The 25,799-nt window shown below is 42.8% G+C and overlaps 1 protein-coding gene across 13 annotated transcripts in view; it reads left to right on the top strand.

The window, feature by feature from the left end:
- Positions 1–23,791, top strand: part of TSPAN4 (tetraspanin 4) — a 796,820-nt gene extending 773,029 nt beyond the window's left edge. For all 13 annotated transcript variants that reach the window (XM_084856527.1, XM_084856547.1, XM_084856537.1 and 10 more), the window contains 4 exons: positions 6,248–6,349; positions 13,676–13,807; positions 15,684–15,767; positions 16,400–23,791. In XM_084856527.1, the coding sequence (XP_084712653.1) occupies positions 6,248–6,349; positions 13,676–13,807; positions 15,684–15,767; positions 16,400–16,468 (387 nt within the window). In that variant the 3' untranslated portion in view covers positions 16,469–23,791. The remainder of the gene's footprint in view (positions 1–6,247; positions 6,350–13,675; positions 13,808–15,683; positions 15,768–16,399) is intronic.
- Positions 23,792–25,799: the final 2,008 nt, after the last annotated feature.

Raw genomic sequence — 25,799 nt, 5'->3', positions numbered from 1 at the left:
AATGTTATTTATTTATTTAATTTCTACACTGCCCAATAGCCAAAGCTCTCTGGGCGGTTCACAAAAAATTAGAAAAACTCCATCAATGAAAACTCCTGTTGAGTGTCTGACATGGAACTATTTATTTCCCAGCTGTTTCTCAAATACAGTCTGAACCACCTGACAAGTTTCAATATGTGTTTCTTAGGTATTCCACATTACTAAAACAGTAGGTTGGATGCTAACTTAGCCTTCCATGAAGAGAAGGGCTCCTTCTGTCTATGGAAGGCTTTTGATCCAAGGGAGGATCCTACTGGTGGAAGGGGCAGATAGGCAACTTTTACCATTTCTTCCTTCCCCCTGCAGCGCCCCCCCCCCCCCGAAAGCAGATTACCCTGCAGAGCAGATTTTTGGAGGGTGCAAGGGTCTGCAAATGAAAAGAGGAATCAACAAAAGTCTCCTCCTCCTGCTGGGGTCAGTGTCTCCTAAGCAGAACTCCACTCAAGGGTTGCTCCCACTGGCTGAAAAAGATCTTGATCCAAGTCACAGTGTGTGTGTGTGTGTGTGTGTGTGTGTGTGAGAGAGAGAGAGAGAGAGAGGGAGAGGGAGAGGGAGAGGGAGAGAGAGAGAGAGAGAGAGATCTATGTGCCTACGGGTCTTAATAGCTTACTATGCTTCATTGTGCACAGCCAGTGACTGGATTGAGATGGGGTGGGGAGAGAAATAAGAAAGAGTCAATCTAAAGTCAACTATTGAATTGCAGAATGTTAAGAATAAGCCTCAAGCATGTGAACATATTTGGTCTGCTGGAAAATAAGACACTAGGCATCTGGGTCAGTTACTTGATTCTAAAATTTTGTCTTGCATTTTTCACAGTAGTCTACATGAACTTGTGACCTAAGACTAGAATGAGCTGTCATCACTTACATAAACTCCATTACTATAGTATAGTCTCTTGTGCACTTTATAATCTATGGTATTTTCATCCTCATGAGATCCCCTGAGCTGCAGAAGAGATTTTAACTCAGGATTTAGGGATAACATATATAGTTCTTTATAACCCAGGATTCTGGTAAGCTGGGCTACAACTAATGGTTAACTTCCTTCTTATAGGCCTATGGTGCGCTTTCATTCCTTCTTCCAGGGACCTTTCCTAGCCAGCTAGCTTGTTCCCATACATAGACTGACACGGCATCATAGGGAATGAGTGTGAGCAGCTTTCTCAACATGATTGGTGCCAGTAACCACTCAGAAACAGCACAGCCTCATTTCTGTATCTTAAAAAGTATGTTCTTTATTAATGAAAACACATGCAAATCATAAATACATCAGTATATAAAATGGAAACACTTCACATCGCTAGACAGTTTCTGGATTTGAGGGGTGAAACACCAAATATCAGGTGAAAAAAAATGGTTTACTTGATTTTGCCCCCTGCTTTCTCCTCCATACAAGAACACTCTCTGGAAGCTTGTCACAGAAACATCTGCCTCAGTGTCAGTGTGTGACATTCCCAGTCCACAAAAAATATAGGTAGCAGTTTTGATCCATTTGGGGAAAACCAAAACCAAACCTGCAATATGGAAGGTCTTAAAGGTAAGCAATAATGCAGTAACCTGTAAAACAATAACCTGTAGCCACTTAGTCTACACTTCAGCACTGCCCAGATCTTTGAAATGCTTAGGATTTGTCTTTACGTGTTTGTATGCTAACAACTTCTAATCTAAAGTACATATGTGTTTGCACACGGGAACCTAAAACCATAGGTATCATAGGATCATGGGCTTGAAATATGCATCTTCCAAATTGCATTTATCAGATTGCATTTTTCTTCATGGGGAAGATACTAACACTCATATTTTTTTCTTCTTTGGTGGAAAAGCAGGTGAGGATAATTTTCAGCCAAAAAACAGCTGAAGAAGAAAGGGTTAAAAAACTCACATCCCATATGGGTTTTCCAAAACAGATTGCAGCCCCCACAGCTGGATTTTGTTAGAAAATAAACTGCGGGGGGGGGGGCTCTCCAGGTAGCTCAGTATCATGTGTAGCTTGGCCCTGAGATGCCAGACATCAGTCCAGTAACTGGTATAGCTACTGTGTCTTCCATAGAGAGGAAATAATCCATGCAACCCAGACATATATTTTCCTAGGCTAAGGCTTCAATCCTATGGATCCTTATAGGATTGTTCATATCTTCTCCTCTGGGGGTGGAGGGAGACATCCACACTTGGAGGGAGAGGTTCAACCTTGGATCTCTTCCTTCTAGGCTCCACAGAAACTTCTGCATCCCCTTACCGCCCAGAGATAATTCAGCTTTGGGGCGGTATAGAAATGAAATAATAAAATAAAATGACCTCCATGCTTGAATTCTGAAGTCAGTGAAAGTAAAAAAGCAGGGGGCACATCAGGACATGGCATGGGCAGATCAGCAGCAGCTTTGGATCTGCAGGATCCAGAGTCCTCCCATCTCCAACACGGGGGGAAATGCATGCCAGCCCTGGAGCTGGCATAAATAATTTCCCTCCCATTGGTTGAAGTAAAAAAAAGGGGGGGGGACAAAAGGGAGGCAAACACCACTCCTTCCTCACTTCTGGCCCACCAGGTTGAACCTGACACGGCTTTAGATACCACAGTTTGTCCGCCTTTGGAGCTGCTGATTCTGGTATTGGAGTCCAAGGTAGTTTCCAGCATAGTGGGCTGGGGACCAGCGAGATAACTCCACTTCAATCTACCCATAAAATATCTACTGTCACTCGGGTTAACTCTTTATGGCTTTGAGGGCTCATGTCCTAGGAAAAGGTGATGGTCACCCAGGTGCTCTCACCCACTGCTGCCAATTTTTATTATTTATACAAGTTGCACATTAGTGATTCTCTTGCTTGCTACAACGTTGAGCAGAAATGCTTGGTTAAACAACCTATTATGGTAAAAATGAGCAAATGTGTTAAGGTACACCTGAGCTAACAAAATATTCCTCTGGACCCTTCAGGCATTTTATAAATGTTGACTTGGGGTTATTAAAAATTATTGATCTGAAACAGGGCATGAAGATTACATTAAGTAGGGCAACATCTGAATCCTAGTCAGAAGGATTATCATGCGGTGTGGCTCTGTCCAAAGGCTTGCAGAATTGACTGAAAAACAACCTCGGCATTTTGCATTTCCTTAAGTTTGCCGCTTAGACATTTTTCTGTTTTTCGGCCTGGACAGCCCTGATGCACATTACTCTGTAAACAAATTTTAGGCTGATATAGTGACCGCCTATTATGACAATCATCTTTCTCAAGCATTAAGAACCATTTCCAAGCTAGCACATCTTGTTTACCCATCAGATGCCTACAATTTCATGGCCGCTGTGTGTGTGTGAGTGTGAGAGTGTGTGCGCGTGCACGCACGCAACCTCCTTCCTAAGGATGGGTGAACATGCAATGGTCGAATTCATTGAGATTCTCCAAATCCTTCCTCAAAGCTCATTTTGCTTCATTTGCGTTCTTGAACATGAGCGTCTTTTCTTTCCGACTGGGAAAAATGAACATTTTAAAAAGTGCACAATTTCCCCCAATTTTAAAAATAAACCTTTTTTAATGTGCATTTTCCCCATGTGAAAATGCACATTTGGAGGGGATTTGTGAAAATGCTCCTTTGTGCAAGTGCCCAAGTGCGCATTTTTGGAAGTGCGCATTTGTGAAAGAGTACACTTTCAAATGTGAACACAAGTTTGTGAAATTGCTAAAATTTCCGGAGAATTACATTCCCTCTTGCAAATGGGACACGTTCACATGATTTGCAAACAGTAAAATGCTCTTACATCCCTCCTCCTTCCTTTTATTTTTACTTCCATAGTCCATTTACCAAATGGGATGTACTTTGTTATCAGTTAACTCCATTCCTAAGTTATACCAGTGCCTGCACTGTCCAGGCAGGAGTCTCCTTCTTGTTTCCTGCTCCAATTAAGTGTAAGATAATATATCTATTCAGGGGTTACAAATTTCAACCAAAGGAGGGGCCCTGCAGGCCTGCCCCCCCGATCCCTGTACACGCTGGCTCCATGCCCAACCTTCCTGTGGTTCCCAATCGTGGGGAGGATTCTAGGCAGGTGCAGCGGAATGCATCCCTTTTCAAATCCCTTTTCAGACCTTCTCACTCAATTCTGGAAGATCAGGGGTGGAGCCTGTCAACATGGCAGTGCTGGTGGCTGGAACCGGCTCCCTCCCGATAGGTAATTTGTAATGCCTGAATATAGCTAATGTTAAAAAGTTTAACTTTTTAACATTAACGCCTTACCTTACATGTAGTTACATAGTGCTCTGATTTTCTTTTAACACAATCGAGCTGCTGCAATTTGAAGTAGAAGAACAGCATGGGGAGAACGGCTTGTGAACCCTTTCCCCTCATGTCATTTTCTGCAATGTTGTGGAGGGTGCAAAATGCTCCCTGAATCTCACCCCTTGAAGCTACCATTTCAGTCCTGTTTGCAGCTACTGTGTTCCCTTTCTTTGCAGCTTCTTCAGTAATATTTTCTTTTTGTTTGCTACACAATCCAAGCCAATCAGTTATCTCACAGTTAGCATAATAATGTCATGTCACTACGTAGTAGCCAATCTGAACTGGCTCCATGAAGTGGATGGAGAGTGAGGGCAATGTTTCCTGTGACAACTCTAAATTGGCTTTATGATAATTGCTATAAGTACTTTGATTTTCCTACATGATAATGTCAAGTCAATTCAAAAGGAAGGAAACATTACCTTACCCTGAAGGGGTATAACCACAGCCACCCCCACCCCCCGCCACCATTGTTGAAGGATGGTGCTTTTCATATGTTTGTGAAAAGTTGCCACTGCATTTCAATTCAGTCCTAAATTAAACTCTTCCAATAAAAAGACCCATTAATCAGAACCTCCTGCTTCTATTAAGATATTTGTTTTTGTTAAGGGGAACTGCTATTGGAAATATGCTGCTAAAGTGCATCTATTCCAATCTGCAGTATTGATAGTGCTCTCACAAGATTGAGCTGTTCCACATACCTTTATTTTGAAGCCTTTTCTCCTTATTCCATGCATAGTAAAAATAGAAAGGATTTCTATTTGCCTTTGCCACACAAAGGAAAGTGAGTCGGAGTCCAACAATGTTTATATCTACATCAAGAAATGAGTTTTATATAGATTCTTAAGCTAATAAATTCTTAAGCAAACAGAACTGTACAAATGGGAAAGGCAGGAATTGTCCCTTCAAAACCTCCTTTAAACAAAACACTAAAAAAAAGATGCAAACCAGTGCACCTTAGATGTAGAGGAAGAACCAGTATATGATTGTAGTAAGTGAACTTGTGGAAAAAGTAAGAAAACAACGAGTCTTAAGAACATTAGAGCCCTGCTGGATCAGACCAAAGGCCTGTCTAGTTCAGTGTTCTGTTTCCACAGTGGCCAACCAGCTGCCCCAATGGGAAGCCCACAAGCAGAACATGAGCGTAACAGCACCCTCCCACTTGTGTTCCCTTGCAACTGGTATTCGGAGACATATTGCTTCTGATACAGCCATTGATAGCTTTATTCTCCAGGAATTTGTCTAATCCCCTTTTAAAGCCATCCCAGTTAATGCCATTACTACAGCTTCCTTTTATCTGCCCTGAATCTCCCACCATTTAATTCATTAGCTGACCCCAGGTTCTAGAATTATGAGGGAGAAAACCGTCTCCCTCTGCACTTTATTCACATAATGCATTATTGCATAGACCTCTATTGTGTTCCCTCTTGCTCACCCTTTTTCTAAGTTAAGAAGCCCCAGACGTAACCTTTCTTCTTGGGAAGTTGCTTCAGCCCCTTGATCATTGTGGTTGACCTTATCTGCGCTTATTTCAGCTGTACAATATCCTTTTTGAGGTGCAGTGACAAGAACTGTTTGCAGTATTCCAACCATGGTCACACCATAGGTTGTATAAATGCATTATGGCACCTAAAAACTAACAAGGTTCTTTATTGCTTTTGCTGCAAGAGATTAATATGGCTCCCCATCTGGAAATTGTTACAATAGCTAACTGAAGTTACTTTCATATCAGATACACATTTTTACATTGGACAATAGTTCAAGGAGATCAGGAAAACATGTTGCCCAGATACCTCGTTTTCTTTATTTGCCACAATTTACAAACATCCCACCTTCAATTCTATCATCACTATGACTTTCCAAAGGAAAATCAGCTAAAAAATGTTATTGTGGAGATTACAAAGGCTTGCATACTTACACATAACTGTATGTGCTTTGTTTCCAGATTGATAAGTATGCTCAGCGGGACCTGAAGAAAGGGCTTCATTTGTATGGAACTGATGGAAATATTGGCCTAACTAATGCATGGAGCATCATACAAACAGATGTAAGCTTACATTTTTATTGTTATTTTCATCTTTGATCCATCAACACACATATATCTGTCTGGTTGTGAATTGTCAGCATAATGAGGATTTCATCTTGGATTCTACAATGTCTGTTCTTGGGACAGCTCCAGGTCCGCCCCCCCCCCCAATAAACTTAACACTGTACCTTACTTATGGACCATGCCCTGTATCTTAAAAGGTCCTTTTCCCTAGTTGCACTGAAATCTACCTATAGATAGATTGCCGCTTTGGGGTTAATTTCATCTGCATGCTGCTCTTTATCATGCTACACAAGGTAGACTAAGGGTGCAATCCTATCGAGATAGATGTCAGCCTCCAAACTCAGAGGCTTATGCCTATTCAGTGCAGGACAGCTGGAGCACAGAGGGGATCCTCTCCTCCATGCGCCAGCCACCCTGCATTTAGCCACAGCTTCAGGGAGGGGGAGGGAAGGTGCCTGGAGACCCAGTAGGAAGCTGTGTACAGCAACTTCTGCAGTCTCCTCCCCACCTCTGAGACTGCTCCCTTTTCACCCTCTCCACGCTCCATTTATGAGCACAGAGATGGTGGCAGCAGGGAAAGTACCGCACCAGCTACAAGGGGGTGAGGGGCGGAGAGCGCGGCTTCTGGAAACCAACAAATCCTATGGCCATTGAGACAGTGTCTAGTGGCCATAGGATTCCGCTTTAAATGCACCTATTTTAAGTAGTATGGACAGTGAAAATTCATTAGAATAGAACCAAACTGCCCCATCCCATGAGTAATTATAATGCATAGGAATGTCACATTTCTATTATAATTGCCACTAAACCATTCAGGTATGACCGAAATCATATCCCTTATGAATATACAGTGGAGGTGAGGAAAAGATTTGAGGGATTAGACCTGATAGACAGGGTGCCTGAGGAACTATGGACGGAGGTCCGTAACATTGTTCAGGAGGCAGCAACTCAATCCATCCCAAAGAAAAGGAAATGCAAGAAAGCCAAGTGGCTGTCTGACAAGGCTTTACAAGTCGCTGAGGAAAGAAGGGAAGTGAAAAGCAAGGGAGAAAGGGGAAGATATACTCAACTGAATGCAGAGTTCCAGAGAATAGCAAGGAGAGACAAGAAGGCCTTCTTAAATGAACAATGCAAAGAAATCGAGGTAAACAATAGAATGGGAAAGACTAGAGATCTCTTCAAGAAAATCGGAGATCTCAAGGGAACGTTTTTGTCAGGGTGGACACTGAGCCCATAGAATCCCAGAGTAGTTCTGATTCTGAGGAAGAGCAGTCGCTCCTGGGAGAGGAGCGCGCTCCTCTTTCCCAGGACCAACAGCTGACGGAGATTCCTCCCACCAGCATTCCTAGTTGGTGCCTAAAGCTAGCTGTCAAGGGCTCCTTGGAGGTCTCTTTCTGTCTAAACCAGTAGCCAAGTCCAGACACAGACAAAGGGATTCCTTTCAAAGCTTTATTCTTCTTTTATAACTTAACAACTATACCGATTGCAACTAGATCTGAGCAGCACAGTACCTATGCCCTAAGTTGGAACAGTTGGTCCCCGTTTGAAAGGGAATTACTGGCAGACCCCTGAACTTAAGGACTAGGGAGAGTCCCTCCCCTTTTCCCTTGGAGCCTCTGGGCGCAGCCGTTGTTTGCGTGCAAACCTGGCACTTCGCCTCCTTTCCGCGCCCGCTATCTGGCGCCGCTCTCTGCGTCTGCGTCGCGCATCCATCAAGTCTGCTATCTGTGCTTGGTCACTCCCTGGACTGCTAACTAAACTAGGAATGCTGGTGGGAGGAATCTCCATCAGCTGTTGGTCCTGGGAAAGAGGAGCGCGCTCCTCTCCCAGGAGCAACTACTCTTCCTCAGAATCAGAACTACTCCGGGATTCTATGGGCTCAGTGTCCACCCTGACAGTTTTGTGCAAAGACAGGCATGATAAAGGACAAAGAAGGCAGGGACCTAACAGAAGCAGATGAGATTCAGAAGAGGTGGCAAGAATACACAGAAGAACTATACAGGAAAGATCTGAATGTCCCTGATAGCCATGAGAGTGCGGTCACTGAACTTGAGCCGGACATCCCCGAGAGTGAAGTCAAGTGGGCCTTAGGAAGCATTACTAACAACAAAGCTAGCGGAGATGACAGTATTCCAGCTGAGCTATTTAAGATCCTAAAAGGTGATGCTGTTAAAGTGCTGCACGCAATATGCCAACAAATTTGGAACACTCAACAATGGCCGCAAGACTGGAAAGGTCAGTTTACATTCCAATTCCAAAGAAGGGCAACGCCAAAGAGTGTTCAAACTACCGTACAATTGCACTCATTTCACATGCCAGCAAGGTGATGCTCAAAATCCTACAAGCTAGGCTTCAGCAGTATGTGAACCGAGAACTACCAGAAGTACAAGCAGGGTTTTGAAGAGGCAGAGGAACAAGAGATCTAATCGCCAACATTCGCTGGAGCATGGAGAAAGCAAGAGAATTCCAGAAAAATGTCTATTTCTGCTTCATTGACTACGCTAAAGCCTTTGATTGTGCGGATCACAACAAACTGTGGCAAATTCTGAAAGAGATGGGAGTACCAGACCACCTTACCTGTCTCCTGAGAAACCTGTACGAGGGTCAAGAAGCAACAGTAAGAACCAGACATGGAACAACCGATTGGTTCAAAATTGGGAAAGGAGTACGACAAGGCTGCATATTGTCACCCTGCTTATTTAACTTAAATGCAGAGTACATCATGAGAAACGCCGGGTTGGATGAATCAGAGGTCGGAATTAAGATTACCGGGAGAATTATCAACAACCTCAGATACGCAGACGATACCACCCTAATGGCAGAAAGTGAAGAGGATCTCAAGAGCCTCTTGTTGAGGGTGAAAGAGGAGAGTGCAAAAGCTGGTTTGAAACTCAACATTAAAAAAATGAAGATCATGGCATCCGGCCCCATCACTTCCTGGCATATAGAAGGGGAAGAAATGGAAGCAGTGACAGATTTTACTTTCTTGGGCTCCAAGATCACCGCAGTCGGTGACTGTAGCCATGAAATTAAGAGACGCTTGCTCCTTGGGAGGAAAGCTATGGCAAACCTAGACAGCATAGTAAGAAGCAGAGACATCACCTTGCCGACAAAGGTCCGTCTAATCAAAGCGATGGTTTTCCCAGTAGTAATGTATGGCTGTGAGAGCCGGACTATAAGGAAGGCTGAGCGCCGAAGAATTGATGCTTTCGAACTGTGGTGCTGGAGAAGACTCTTACGAGTCCCCTGGACTGCAAGGAGGTCAAATCAGTCCATCCTAAAGGAAATCAACCCTGACTGCTCATTGGAAGGACAGATCCTGAAGCTGAAGCTCCAATATTTTGGCCACCTAATGCGAAGAGAAAACTCTCTGGAAAAGACCCTGATGCTGGGAAAGACTGAAGGCAAAAGGAGAAGGGGACGGCAGAGGATGAGATGGCTAGATATCATCACTGATGCAATGAATATGGACTTGAGCACGCTCCGGGAGAGAGCGCAGGACAGGAAGGCCTGGCGTGCTATGGTCCATGGGGTCACGAAGAGTCGGACACGACTGAACGACTGAACAACAACAAAGTAGGAAATAAGTCATTTAATAAGTCTCCTGCATTTTCATAGAACTGAACCTTTTGATTTGTCTACTTCTGCTTCTTCTCCTCTGAACATGAGGTGCATAATCCAACTAGCCAGGGGGTAAAGGAGGAGAGCATTTCACCTATCTATGTTTTTGAATCCATTTAGCATATTCCTAGTCCTTACAGACTGACCACATTTACATAGAGATAAGTCCCACTGCTTTTGGTGGTGCAACCGAACTCTATAGTTGGGAAGTTCAGAGTATCATTTCCCCTGTTTGCAGCTTCTAAGCTCATTATGAACTGAGACGAACATCTCTGAAATTTGGTGATAGCTCATAATTACCTTGGTTCTGGCCCCAACACCCGCTCTCCCCACTGCCATGCAGTCTGGTCCTTATCGGGCAGTGGCAATGAAACCGACGCTGCTGTGATGTTCATTAGGTGGCCCGTGCACTTTGAGCACCATTACCCCTGGAAACTGCAGTATGCTCATTAGCACTGTGGGTGCCAGGATCCCCTGGGAATCTAGTTTCCCAGAGATCCCAAGACTTACTAAGGATTCCAAAGCCCTGGGAAACTACCATCCTCAAGGATACTGGCACCCAGTAAATGTTCCTGTAGCATTCAAAACCTCAAGGCAGCATTAGCCCCATCTCACCAGGTGAGCTTTGTGGAAAGGAAAGCAGACAGAGGTTCACAAGAGGCTCGGAGAACTCAGAATGGGACTGAGTAAGCTCAATTCAGGTTAGCCCAAATCCATTCTGAATCTAATCTGGAGAAGCTCAACTGCTCCTAACTGATTTCATTGGGACATGCTCAGTTTGCAACTGAGGAGTCATTCAAATAGTATCTATTTGAATATAGATACTATATCTATATTCAGTCTACTGTGGGATGATCAATGATCTATTTAGTATGTCACATGAGGAAAACAGAATATAGAACCACCTTAAAATATAAGATGGTCATAAAAAGGAATTAATTTGCAGGAGCAACTAAATTAAAAAAAAAAAACAGACAAGAACCCAGTTTCAAAATATTGTTGATGCTATCAAATCTCCTTTTTTTAATGCAGTAGTTTCCCTGTGTGGACTACGACAGAAAATATTTAACTATACACAGTAGAAAATAAACATCCAGATCTTCCAGCTTTTTGTGAGAGAACACTCTAGCATAAATAGAAGATAACAGCAGCAAGCCTCCCAGTCACTAGGGATAACAGACCATTGTGAACCAGCTTCACAACATGTGTTCCCCCCATCCCAACATTACTCTCTTTCCCATTTTTCTTAAACCTCTTGCTTGAAGAGGAATTCTATGGGCATCAAATGCCTGCATGTCCAACATTAGCCATCTCACTTGCCGTGGTTCCCCTCACCCCACCCCCACCCCGGTGCGACCAACAGGGTCACAAACAATTTTGATCCAAGGCAGCATGTAAACTTTCCCTTTTCTTGGTCCACCAGATGGCGCTGAGATACTTTTGTTTGCAGATGCTTGAATTCTCAGGCTGCATTTCGAATACAAGTCTTCAGCAAAGCTTTTTTTGTTTAGAATTGTGTCTTCTCAAGTAGTGCTGGGCAACCCCCCCACACACACACACACACAAATTGGCTCAGAGTAAGCCAAGGGGTTCTCCCACCCCAACTGGAAATAGCATCACTTATTTTGAATCAAATCCCATTGCTCCCGTGACTGAGGGTGTAACGGGGCCCATATCCTCCAGCTCCCAGGAACCTTTAAGGCCTCTCGACTCCTCCTGCCCATGAGCCTCCAGCCCCCTCCCCCTGTTTCCAGCTCCCGCTTCCTCCTGACATCCACCAGAAGCTCTCAGAAAACTCAGTGAAGGAGGAAGCAGCAACAGTAAGCAGATGGTTGGAAGGAGCCGAGTTCTTACCTGGCTTGGATTAAGATTCCGAGCTGGAGAAGAACTTGTAGGAGGTGGGTTGCAATAATCACTCGCTATGAATCGTCAGCATTTGTATCCTGAGCTAAATTACTGAACATGGCAACATTTCTACTCTCAACCTACTGTACCTCCTGCAGAGGAAACAGCAAGGGTTCCCACATCTCCACACACATTGGGAGGCTGCGACAGAGACCTGTTCCTCCTTCCAGGTACCTCCTGAGTCCACCTCTGGCACTGGAAAGGGCATTGTTTTGTTTATTAAGAGTTTTACCCCTCCCCTTTAGAAAAATACTCAGTGGTTTCAAAACAATAAAATAAAATTATGCAGGAACTTAATTTGTTACTCATTTTCTCGGTCTTAAATGCAGGGGAACACTTGACTGCTCGGACTACAGCAGTGTTAATTTGGCAGATCTGAATATGTTCACAGATACCTAGTCAGTTAAAGATTCCTGGCATGCTATAGTGTGAGAGTTGCAGTAGCAGAACTGGGGAGTAACCCAGCAATGCAAGTGCAGTGGGTGTTGCTAATTAGAGGAAGACTGTTTGGACCCCTGCGTTGGGGTATTGGAGATCTAGGAATGGATTCGCTTGGCTCAGCTGTAGTGTTGCGGGCCATATTTCAGGTTTGCAGAGCGTGAGAGAATCTTGAACTGTTCCAGCAATATTCTGCCTGTTTAACCAGAACTATAAATCACTCACCTTCATGAACCACTAAAATCCTGATCCATGTGCTGAGTAGGTACAATGGAAGAGATAGAAATCAAAGTTTAGTACTCTGCTACTTGGAAAACTTTGCTGCCTGCAATCTCGGCTCCAGGATCATGAATATCTATATTACTAAATGTCAAAGACAATTTCAAGGCAGAGCATGTGTGACTCTGAAGCTGCTCGACTTTACAAAAATAAAATAAAACATATTTGATTGCTGTAACCATTTCATCTGCTGTTCATTTTTCCTGGTGGTAATAGCATACTTGAAAAATAAAATCATTGCACTCTGTAGTGCTGACAATCTAGTGTTTGATGACAAACAATTTGTGAAGTCATGGATTATTTTTTTTCTGGGTTTTTCCTTACTGGTGTAACTTTGGTTCTCTTTTACTTTTGTTATTAAATGCACAGATCTCCGTAATAATGCTTTCTCAAGATTTAGTTTATAGCCAATTTAGGATTTGTTAACTGGCCTGTGAAGTGTGGGCTGGACTCCCCCACCCTCTGGTGAAACTGTCCCACCCCACCCCACTCCCGCATCACCATGTCCGGTTGAGGGACTGGGAGCCATTTTGAACTGCTAGGTATTCTGGTAGTGCCCCCTATGGCTTCTGATATAGGCAAACTTCTTTTTTTTTTTTTTTTACCTTTTTTATTTTTTGCAGTGCTTGTCCCCACCCACTATCTGAAGTAGAGTAGCATATCTGGAAACAAATTGCTCTTCCTTCCAATCAACAAATGTCATCTGTCACTGAGTGGCTGATCTGCTCTGATGTCACAACCTTGGGATGCATAGGGCCCTTTGGCATAGCTGCTTTGATATTACAGGAGAGCTAGATAGCCTAGGGGGGAATTTGGGAGACTAATGCAAATTTTGTAAAAATAAAGCACATCAATATTTTAATTAGAAATGAATGAACTTGCTCAAGAGAATTAGACTGAGTAACTAACCCCACCAGATGTTTGGATCAGAATATTATAGGAATGGAGAATCGAGAAGAGGAGCCTATAGGAATCCACCCACTCCCTCTGATGGGCCAGGCTCACTCGACTTGGCCCTCCAGGGGCATCTAGGCCCTTGTGACTTCTTACCGTCTTGTTGGTTCCCCCACCCCTCTCCAGTTCAGATGCTGTGGCGTGTCAAACTACACTGACTGGTTTGAAGTATACAATACCACACGGGTGCCAGATTCATGCTGCTTGGAATTCAGTGAGAATTGTGGTCTTCATTCCCCAGGGACCTGGTGGAAAGCTGTGAGTAAATGCTTATGTCAGCCAAGCTGACCTAGAATTGTATGGGTTCCACAGGAGGAAGGGAAAAGGTAAAGTTTTGCCATGTTGCAGATGCTGTCCTTTCATTCTGAGGCATGACCTAGCATCTCCTTAAAGACAGCGCAGATACATGTGTCATAGATTTGTATGATTGCTTGACAAACAAATAAGAGAAGAAGCCTTTGCTTAACAAGCTGAAAGGGTGGAAGGGGAAGCAGAAACACAGAAAGGGCACAAGAGTGTAAGCTAAGGCTAGGGCATTGGGTTAATGTAAGATTTGTGTTCCCGTCCATCATGACTTTTTCACCTCAATCTCATGTGTAATAACAATCGGTTCTTCGGCTATAGCTTTTTTAAAAAATCTGGAAAATTATTGTTTATGTATCACTTGATTGTTTGCTTTCTCAAAGCAAACTCCCAAAGCCCTTCATCCTACCTCTTTAATAGCTGTTCCCAAATATTGCAACCCCTCCCCGCCCCAGCCTTTGCTTTGGTGGCCATTTTTCCTGTTTCATTCCTCTTCATCTAACTTACTTTTGTATAACAGCTCGCCCCGTATTTGGACTGGTTGCTTTCACTTTACTTCAAATCTTTCTTAAACCTTTCTTTTCAGACATTAGCATTTGTATCAGAAAAGTTATCCCAGTTATAGAGGGTTGGATCCAGAGTTGCCCCTTCACAAATGGAAGGGCTTCTTCCATTGCCAGGGGGAACAGGGATCCAATAGAGGCTCTTTGCAGGAGGAAGGGGGCAGGGCAGTGACTTTCACTGGCTCCTCCTTCCCTCTGCAGCCCCTAGAGCCACCACACATGCTGTTCTGGAGGGCCCCCAACCCTCCAAAGCAGATTTTTGGGGTCATAGTGGGCTACAGGGGGAGAGGAAGAATTGGCAAAAACAGCCTCTCTGTTTTTCACCTGCAGGATCATCCTGTTTGCAGAGTTCCACTCCACACAACTCTGGGTCTAACCCATAGTAAGCTGTTGCAGACAAGCAGTTTACTACGTAATAGCATCCATCATATAAAACAAGTGGAGGCTGTGACACATAGACTATGTGCAAATGTCTCATAAGCCATGTTTCTATGATGTGAATTCTGGAGATTGCATTCATCTGTGGTAGCCAGTCTACATAGATAGAGGCCCTTAGCCCATGCTAGTTACCAGCCCAATCCCAATAGCTGACAGGGACCACTGCAGAACCCGTTACGGTGATATAATCAGTACATGCTCTTGGATTCCATTTGGAATGTTTTTTCTGGGAAATATTCCTACAGGTCCAGTTACATACCATGGTACCCAATTGGAAGTATAGGTGGCTGGCCTGGCCTGAGTGTGGATACAGTGTTGGGTTTGAAAGGACCTGGCCAAAAACCATGATCAACCAGGAAGCTCACTGGGTGACCTTAAGCTGCAGGAGAGTCTTGCTCAACATACGCCACAGGATTTTTTCAAGGCTGAAAGAAAAGCCTACAGTTATAGAAATGGTAGATAAATAACTACTTTCTTTATGTGCTGGCTCAACAAATCCTACTAGGAGACAATCAGTGCTAAGGTTTGATATATCAAAAGGAGGGCCAGCACATCATCACAAAAGGGGGGCAGACGGAACTTCTTAATTCTTTTTGATTATTGCATCTTGCACACAGCATCATCCATCCACTTGTCCTTCAGAGGTACAGTCTTTCTGAGCCCCCAAAGCCACACTTCATTGTAAACTAGTCCCCTGGAATATTTTGCATCTTCAGTAGAATACTGAAATTGACACCTCGGTTTACCCAGTTTGATCTGATTTGCCATTTCTACTTGTGCCTTTTGACTTAAATAAATATTCTCTCTCTCTCTCTCTCTCTGTCTCAAAGCCTTGTTATGAAACAGTAAAAATATGGCTCCAGGAAAACCTGTTAGCAGTGGGAATTTTTGGACTGTGTACAGCTTTGGTTCAGGTACAATTTTATCTTATTGGCTCAGTGCTTTTTGTTTCATTATATTCCAGTGAAGTGAAATGTATCTGAGCTTTACTGGCTCTCTCAAATGTATTTAGTCTGATATTAACAGCACAATTCTATACATGTCTACTCAGAAGTAAGTCCCACTGTGGTTTACTCCTTGATTAGTTCTATTGTTTACACTTAGGACTTCAGAGGACTCATTGTTGTGAGATAAAGTAACTCACTGAACAATACTGTATATAACTTGTTTCTATCGTTAAGGAGTTTGATCTGTGGGATGCTGAACAAATTCAAAACAAGGGAACAAGCCATGGCTGATTCCTGGTCCTTGCCTCACCTTTGGTTTAGCTAGGGATACGTGGCCATTGCCATTGAAACAATAAAATGGCTGTTCAGGACCCCATTCTAAAGTTAGTTACGCTTAATTCACTTATTTTAGTGGGACTTCAGTGGGATTATCTTTCATTGGATTTGGCCCAGATATGCAAAGGAGAGAGTTAAGTTGTATATAAGCAGATGGTTACCTGAGAGTAACTGATACAGCTGTCTTAGAAAGCCTTAAGCACCAGGAGATCCTGTATGTGAACTAAGCAATAATAAAACATTGTTTAATTTTGTATCTACAGATTCTTGGACTGACATTTGCAATGACCATGTACTGTCAGGTTGTCAAGACAGATACTTACTGTGCATAAAAAAAACCCATATTCTGAGTCCATCAGTCATGGCTCACCTCTACAAGATAGAAGAGGACACTTCTTCATGCTCAATCATAATTTTTTCTATGTAAAATAAACTGTGTATAATCTTCTCTGGAAATTTTGTGAATCACCCTAGTTTGTCACTACCATCCAAAAGGAAATGTCAAGGAACTCAGACTAGCTTAGACAAAAGAAAGTATTCTCTCTAAGTAACAAGAAAGCTAAGAACGAAGAAATTGCTCCCTTTTGCACAGACTGTGGCATGTGTGAAGAGGCTGATTAAAAAGAAGAATTCTTGCAGGCTACTGTCAAAGAGAAGTTTTCCAGAATGGTGAAGCCAGCAAATTCCAGGAAATATAGAGAGTCAGCTTATTTGTCAAGATGCCTGTAGAGGATGTGGAGTAACTTGAAAGCATAATTTTACTGCAGTTTGTCTTTACAGACAGCTAGCATGTCGGCTCAAGGAGTATGCTTCTGAACTCTCAAGATTTCACCATGGTGCGGGATTGTCATTGGGAATGTTTTCTGCTTAAATTGCTTTCAGTGTCATGCTCTCTGAAGTCAGATGATATGAAAAGCAGGACCTACCCTGGACTTAAGTTTAGGTTGGTCAGTAGAAATGGGGTTCTGTCTTACAGATTAAATAGGTAGCAGTATATAAACGATAATATGTGGAAATTTATATACAAAATATATAAATCTATAGATACACAATGAGCATTTTAAAACAAAGTGGTCTAGCAGCTGCCTACAGAAGCAGGGAAGGGTTCTCCCCTGTTCTGTATTCCAAGGGACCATGCATTCAAAATAAAAGAATGGAATATTATTTCTTGGGGGAGAAATCTAGGCCATTGGGAAACAAGTAAGTATTTCAGATAGATCTCTTCTTCAGTAAACAAAAAGCAAGTAGTTTTTCTTTTACTGTCTTGTGGGTTTTCTTTTAAATGTCATTCCTGTTTCAACGTACCTTGCATCATTCATTTCCAAGCTTGAAGTCCCATAAAGAGCTGTCAGTTACTTGTCAGTGATACACTATTTCATTAATGCGCTCTGTGATAATGTCATCTCCAGACAGGATGGGCTCACCAGGCATAGGAAAAATCCATGATGTAGACCTGTTTCAGTTGTTGCTTTTTTGAGCTTGTAACTGCTATTTTACAAACTCAATCAAAAGGTCCTTGGAAGAGTAAAAAAGTTTGCATAATTTCCCCACTAGCAAAAAAGGAGATTTTAGATAGGCACTCCTTTTCCTGCTTTTCTTCCCTGTGTTAATATAAACTGAAGCAAATGTAAGTCAGGTTATGTGTGTCAAGTTTTCAGGCTGTAGTACATCCACAGAACCTTCTATCTATTACGGGCATAGGTTAGCAGAGAGGCCAAAGTAGCCTACAATATTTTGTGGAATACTTTCTCTCCTTCTCAGCAGTAAACTTTCAGACCCCACTACTTAGTGTGGGATGGTAAGTCAGCTCAATGCTGGCAAACTAAAGTATTGTGAGCAAAAATAACAGAGGGAGTGATCAGTCAAGCTGAGCCTGAATAAGAGTATATTAACACATGAATGCTGGTAATAGTTAAAGATCAGAATGTGCTGTTTGTAAGCCAGTATTGAGGAAAATGCTGTGCTATTAAACCTGTGACCATGCCCTAACCCAAATTATTGGTTTATACTATGCTCTGGGCACACAACATCAAACGGGACTTTGAGACCAGCTTGGAAACACTATTGCTCAGATCCAACTAGTGGCCATACACATGTGATTTCCCTGCCTGATTTTCCCACCTCAGACAGCTGATAGCCATTAACCCAGTCCTTCCCATTCTCCCCACCCTCTCATACAGTTCATTGGTGCTATTTTGTCTCTAACAGAGGCTGTGAACATGCAGCCCTGCATTGGAGCCTACAGGTTTATGCAAATTAACCCCCCCAATATCTATAAATTTTGGAGGTGGGGATCCCATCAGTTGGGTTATGTTCAAGTGTTATTATAGCTTATTGGTTAACTCTTTGGATGCAAATTGTTAAATGCTCCATTGAGCATTTAACACTCACAACTTTCTGCGGAACTTTCAGAACGCAAGAATAGCCCTTTGCAGTAGGGAAAGGGTGAGCAGACCCACATGACCAACTCAAGGTTTTCTGTGTCACAAAAGGCTACTTCCCCTCTACTGCCAGAAGGCACAGCCAGCCTCCTGCTGAAATCACCTAGTTCCACATAAGGACAAAGTTGGTCAGAGATGCTGATTCAGCTCAATGCTAGTAAGGTGCATACAGTAGGAAGGCAAAAGATGGTTCAGCTATTTGATACATCTCCTCACAGTAGGAATTCTAATGGCAAATATATCTATTGCTGTTTGCAATCCAGAGGTAGAGCAGGATATACATGTAAGCCTTGCCCATGTTATATCATTTAAGTGTCATGGGTTCCCCCCCAAAATTCTAAAAACTGTAGTGCTGAGAATTGTTTTCTGAGTACCTAGTATTGCCCCTCCACAAAACTATACTTCCCTGCGATGAGAAAATGATTGCTAAGCCACCTCAGGTCTGTAGCATAGACACACACCTGGTTGAAGCCTTGAACACTAGCAGCACTCCTGGGTGCAGTTCCCCAAGGGCTATATCAATGGCTCCAGCACAAACATCTAATGCAGAATCGGAAGAGGAAATTTTCAGAAGATCTGAACATCAGACAATGATTGGTGAGGGAGTTGACATCACAGCTCGATTGTTCACACCAGAGCTGGATCTGAACCTTGACCCAACAGGGGCCAATGGTCTAAAAGCTTATTCAGCAAGCTAGAACACATCACCTGCCATACTGATATGTGAGCTAAGAGCCACAGGCATGTCAAGAAGCAGTCACAGTTATGGAAAACATGCACAGATTCCACAGGAATAACTAGGAATTGAACTTATCCTAATTCCCCACCATGCATCCTAATCTTTCTCACTACCCCTTGTCCTTAGTACTAGCTGTGCAAGCTTTGGATAATTATGTCTTTAAGTAGTAGTTTTTATGTTATTTTCCTTCTTTTCCTGTGCTATTTGCTCCCTTCCCCCCACCTTTCCCTGACTTATGAACAGCCTGCAACTTGGGAGTTCCATTGCTGTTAGTCTTTGTCATGGTTCATTACCACTGTTGTACTCACAAGCATTCCTGTTGACAGCTTGTGGATTCCCATCTCTGAAGAGCAGAGTTATGGAGTGATGAACACATTAATAAAACATTCGTTCTAAAAAGATTAAAGACAGATGAAATCTATTTGTAGAGATCCCTATCATTAAAAATTAACACAGCGGTCCTGGTGGCTCAGCAGATAAGAGCACAGAAGTTGTGTTGTAGAAGTGAATGGGATGGGAGGTTCTCACAAGAGATCTCTGTTATTGTCTCCAGAGACGACAGAGCTAGCATAGCCAAACAGCCTGCATTTTAATGCTCTCTGTTTCTGAACTCTGCATCTCAACTGACTGGATATGCAGTATTGTTTGGAACTTCAAATTCATAACAGCCCTGCTGTTCATCCTGTGAATCCCATCCATCCATCACAGAGATGTAAGGATTGCCATTTCTCCACCAGCAACCAATCATGTAAACTAGGGGTGGGCAAAAGATCTACTTCGTTTTTTTTACTAGAACCAGAGATCCACCAGAGCCGGGTGCAAGACATACACTGAGAATTAAAGAACAGGGTGCCTCTGAGCATACTAGGATTTTTTTTTCAATACCAAAACTCAGCTGACCTCATAGTCCTTTCACATAAAAATCCACCCCCAGTTATTCCTAGTTTCAATGGAAAAAGTCATTTTTCTTCTGCTGTTGTTCAACAATTGGGAGCCAGAAACCCTTGCTGATCTACTACAAATCACCCAGAGATCATCTACCAGTAAATCCCAATCTACCTTCTGCCCACCCCTGATGTAAACAGCGCGCCACCCCTAGAGCAGTGCTGCCCTTAAAAAGCAGGGCTCCATTAGCAACTCAAAACGTCTTCTCGGCAAGCAAAGCACATTGTATTTGTTCAGAGTTGATTCTGATTCATGGCTCAAGGGCCCTGCCATACTGCTGGGCCTTACGGAACAGATACAGAACAGAAGGCGCCAAGTGCTTGAACCTTTGCCATACAGTGGGCATCTTTGAACTAACTAATTGACATTTCAAAAGCTGCTGAAGAGAGATCTTACGGGGCAGGCCAAGCCATCCCAGCGTGCTTCACTTTAAAACCAAAGGAACTAAAACTGACAGTTGAAGGCTGCCCACATTGGTGAAGCTGATTGCTCAAAAGAAGCTCTTCTAATACAACACTGCCAACCTTGGTGCTAAAACAAACACTGGCTGCCGGTAACACAGAAATGGACAGAGTTAGAAAAAACAGCTCCTCCAACACCAGCCACCAAAGCTAGGTACCAGTAGCTTACACACACTGCAACGAACTCTTGTGGATTTGTTCTTACTACATTTCATTAACCAGCCATTCAAACCCTCTTCAGTTGTTGCCGGTTTTTTTAGGTGAGAAAACCCATTTAGCTCCTGAATAAGCAACTCCCTTGCTGATGAGTCCACAATAAACAGCACAGTTTGTAAGAGCTTCTCCTGTACACATGTCCCACTCAGCTAGTTTGTTAGTTACACATGCATCCAAAGCAGCATGGAAGAAATCAGCACAGTTGCTTTTCTATGTTATAAGCACAGGGCTTCTAAAGTATACAACATGACCAAAGCCATTTAGGGTTCAGCTGTTGAGTCTGCCCCTAAATATATAGGTTTGGATTCTTGGTGCTTTGTCTCTGGTCCAAGGCCCAATGGTTTATTGTGATCCTATTGAAGTCAATGCAAATTAGGATGTGAGTTTACATTTCCGTCTATCATTTGTTGGGATTGTGTTGTCTTGTGTCTACTATGAATATACCTAATACAATGTGTGCTTTAATATACTGTAAAATAACTATTGATAGCTGCCCGGTTTTGTTATCTGTGCGGGAGGAAAGGATTATTCAGCTCCCTACAGCACAGAGTTAATGAAAGATACATCCTTTAACACTGGTTTATATTACTTTCGTGTTGTATTGCTGTATGGCCACAGTAATTGTACATAACCACAGCAAAAGTGAATTTGCCACAGATGCACCTTATAAATAGGAGCATAAAGGCTTCTTTGGAAGATTGTGCAATGATGCCTCAGAGGTTCTCGGGCAGAGACCTGAAGTGGGTATGTTTTCTATACATAATGGGATCTGCATGTGAAGAAAAAACACACATACTGCTACATACTTCAGTTCACAGCTGTGCTATAAATACTGCAAAGAGGAAAGCTGCAGCAGAACTGGGTGTATGTTAAGATGCAGCTTTTCCAAAACCCCTAAGTGACATGCAGGCTGATTGTATGCATGTTGATACAGAACTACGTCCCACTGAACTGCATAGGATTACAGTGTTTGGAGCTTATGGGCCATTTTACATATTATGTGAAGTAAACCTGAGTTAACCACCAAGGATCACACTTTACAAAAGGTATACACTAGATGTGACACGCTGTCACGTGTAATCAACAGCACAGAAACTGCACAGTGCGGGAAGAGGGGAAGAAGCCGCTAACATTTTCCTCTCTGGCTTTTTTGTTACTTTCAAAATTGCCATCCGGGCTGCTTTTCTTCCCACAGAGGAAACAATATATGTTCCGTTATAAGAGGAATAACAGCTTGAGGAGTCAAGTTTGAGGAGGAAAAACAGCCTGAGGGAAAAGGGTTAAGTAGAGTGCCCCTGCCCTGCAGTTTTTTCTCCATTCAAATTTGCAGCTTCCCGAAGCTGTTTTGCATCAAATAAAATGTTAAATATCAGGCAAGAGATCCATGCAATTCCACGTTGCATCCAGTTTGGCCCAAGGATTTGCAGCAATCCTGCCTCTGTGATGAGTGTATACGCATCTACTACACATGTTTGCAAGCATGTTTGCCGCATTCATGCTTTTTACATGTGCACTGAAAACATCTCTGGTGTATACCATAAAAAGATAATGTGTGAAGAGCCCCCTAAGTCCTATTGACGATGTGAGAGAATTGAGCTCCTTGGCACCTACATCCTGCACTTCTGTAAATGTCGCCCTCCATTTTGCAAAACATTTACGTAACTCAATTTCATTTCAGGTTCCAGTTTGAATATAATTTTTTCTAGTGTTACCTGTTCCTGTCCATTGTAGCCTTCCTTGGTTTCTTGGATATTCTTGCTGCAACAAAAAGGAATGGTATATTTTCATGCACCTCATAGGAAGAAAAAAAAAAGCTATACATTATTTTTTAAAAACGTATTAAACATTCTTAAAAGTTTACATGGAATGTGTTTTGTATTTTTTATGTGTATAGAAAATAATACTAATACTGATGTATTTAAGGACACTTCAGGTTGAATTTATATAGGGGGGAAACACATGGCACGTTTCTCTGTTTCGAAGTATTTATTCCCATTTGGGGGGCAGCAGGACTAGGGGCTAGTAAAGGTGGTATTCTTCTGCACAAGGCCAGTGCTTTCATGAAACACAGCCCGCAATTCAATTTCATGTTTTAAAAGAAGAAATGTTGCAACCAGGGTTACTGTTGCAGAAAGGAAAATGCACCAACATTAAAAACTGGTTTACACCCTGTGAATGAAATTGGTTTATAACTCACCTGGCCCAGGCCTAGTACTGATATTGGCACGGTTGCAATACTGCCATGTCTTAGGAGCCTAGTTTCACCTAAGTATTAAGATGTTAGTCATTCTAATATGCTTTGCCTTGAAATGTATTTCAGGAACTTAATATAATTAATATACCTGGTGCCTAAAAGAATGTCGTGTCTACACACACAAAATATCAGTTTTAAAGACATTAACATCTAGTATACAGCTGGCTATTGAGTGTACTAGATTTTCACTTCCTAAACACTGATCCAATGATGCAGTGATTGGGATCTCTGAGGTTTCCATTTGTGGACATCTATGCCGACGAACACAAAAGGCTGCTGTTGGGAAGGGAGACCATATCTACATTCACAAGTGAATCAGTGAACAGATGTCCAGCACTATACGCTCTGATGACCACTTGCTGGAAGTGGGGATGGGGAAGCAGACACAAAATGCACCCCAGTTCTATGCTTCCCCAGCAGACCACCAGCATGTCAGAAGTGACAGTGCAAAATCATCTGTTTGTCAGGAGAGGGTTGTGCTCAATCATCTCTGAATCAGAGCCCACAAACCAGAACTGGTGTATTTCTTCTCCTCCAAAACAAAAAAACCATATGATCAAGGAAATTCTCTTTTTTACTGCCAAGTTTACTCTTAAAGGATTCTTCTCACCTACACACACCACCATAGAAAAGGCTGAATCAATGGTTTATTGGACTGTGTACTATCAGCAAAGTAACTGCTGTGGTAGTTGGACCAGAGTTTCCATTTCAAAAGTCTTTCATCACTAGTGGCAAGTAAAAAGCACCACTGGTGTTTCCACTGTGCCAATTCACACTAGCAAGATCACTTCCCATAGAATTAACTCCGGAGTTAGCATTACCAATTGCATTACTATGTCTAAAAAGGAGAAAAATAATTCCCATCATTTCAAGCACTTCCAAGGAGTATTTGGAAACAAAGTTCTAAGAAATCAAGAAGACCGAAGGACTCGAGCCTAAGCACTGATGCACAGGGCAGCCGCCATGCAGGTTTGATAATGTGTTAATAAATTAACAGAATCATCAAAATATTTGACCAACACAAATTATCACAAACTCAGGATGTGAACTGGCAAGTGAAACTCTGTAAAACGCAGAAGTCACACAGTCAAAAGGGGCTGCTTCTCATTTCACAATTTTCAACCCAAAGTGAGTTCCTTCATGTTACTTCTAAGGTAACATTGGGTGTGAATTGTAGGTCCACTCCAATGAATTAAAAAAATCCTTCTGATATAGGTCACAACCAGAAAGTGTTCATGTACAATTTCAATGAAATACTGACAGTTTGGGACCAATGCCCAAAATCAACTGATACAACTCCATGAGATATGAGGTCCTGGCAGAATTTTATTTTACTTCTAAAACTTATTAAAACATAAAACTCTCATGTACACAAAAACAATATTAAATACGTACAAGTAAAATCAAAACAATATAATTAAATAATTGATTAACAATAATTAAAGCAGCAATTAAAAGAAGCAAAGAACTAAAACAAGAACCACAAGAAAATACCAGCCTTTGTCTCTACAATTACATATCAAATTATCATAGAATGGCAATACCCTGTTCTGTGAGTGGAAGGGAAAATGGACAAATCGTGTGCCCACTGTCTCTTTTGCTCTTCCCTTCCTGTGGCTTTCCCTACAGCCACCAGATGGAAGTGTTTATTTCTCTGGCCACCTCCACCAAACTGACCTGAAAATTCTCTGGGTCTCAAGTATCTAATTCAGGTCATGTGGGGGTTGGCTATTAAATTTTCCCAAGGAAAAATGTCAATAGGAAGAAGTTTTAAAATATCAATGGACACACACACACATACCACAAAAAATTAGGGATGTATGAAAGTCACTTACCTTTAAGTGGATTCTGTTCATGGGGGGATGTTCATTAGGGATGTTCAAACTCACTCCATCCCTCCCGCCGGAATCCTCGACGGGGGGGGAGGTGATCCGGTCCTCCCCCCCGGAATCCTCGATGGCCGGCTCCAGGCTGTCCGCAGCCGGATTTCCAGCCGTGGACAGACTGCTGCAGACGCAAATGACGGCCGCTGTAGCGTCCACCATTTGCGTCCACCCAGGCAGCCATTATAGGCTATGAAAGAATTTACATAGTCTATCACAGCTAACCAAAAAAAACCCAACCCCCCCCCCCAGTGTACGCAAATGGCGGCGGCTACAGCGGTAGCCATTTGCGTTCCCTATTTTTCACCGATTTATCTTACATAAATATTTACTTAAGATAAAACAACGAAAAATAGGGAACGCAAATGGCCGCCGTAGCTGCCGCCATTTTTGTATGCTGGGGGGGGGGGTTAGTTAGCCGTGATAGGCTACGTAAATTCTTACGTAGCCTATCACTGCCCCAAGGATGGCAATGGCGGCAGCAGCAGCCCAGCTGTGGCCGGCCAGGAGACCAGCTGCTGCCGCATCCGCCACCGCATCCGCCCCAGGTAAGTGCCGTCCCAGGGGGATTCCGCGTGGGGGTGGGGGGAGGGAGCCGTTCCGCCACAGATTCCGGGGGGCTGGATTCTAAAGAATCTGGCTGCACTGGAATCCGTGGCAGAATTCTCCGCCATCCCTACAAAAAATATGAGCAATGGCGTAATAAAACAACCAGGGATAAACA

The sequence above is a fragment of the Heloderma suspectum genome, chromosome 1 (genome assembly GCF_057233095.1).
Source record: "Heloderma suspectum isolate Gila_16-S chromosome 1, 16-S_ref, whole genome shotgun sequence".
Lineage (NCBI taxonomy): Eukaryota > Metazoa > Chordata > Lepidosauria > Squamata > Helodermatidae > Heloderma > Heloderma suspectum.
The sequence above is the reverse complement of the archived record's forward strand: the minus strand, read 5'-3'. Positions and strand labels throughout refer to the sequence as shown.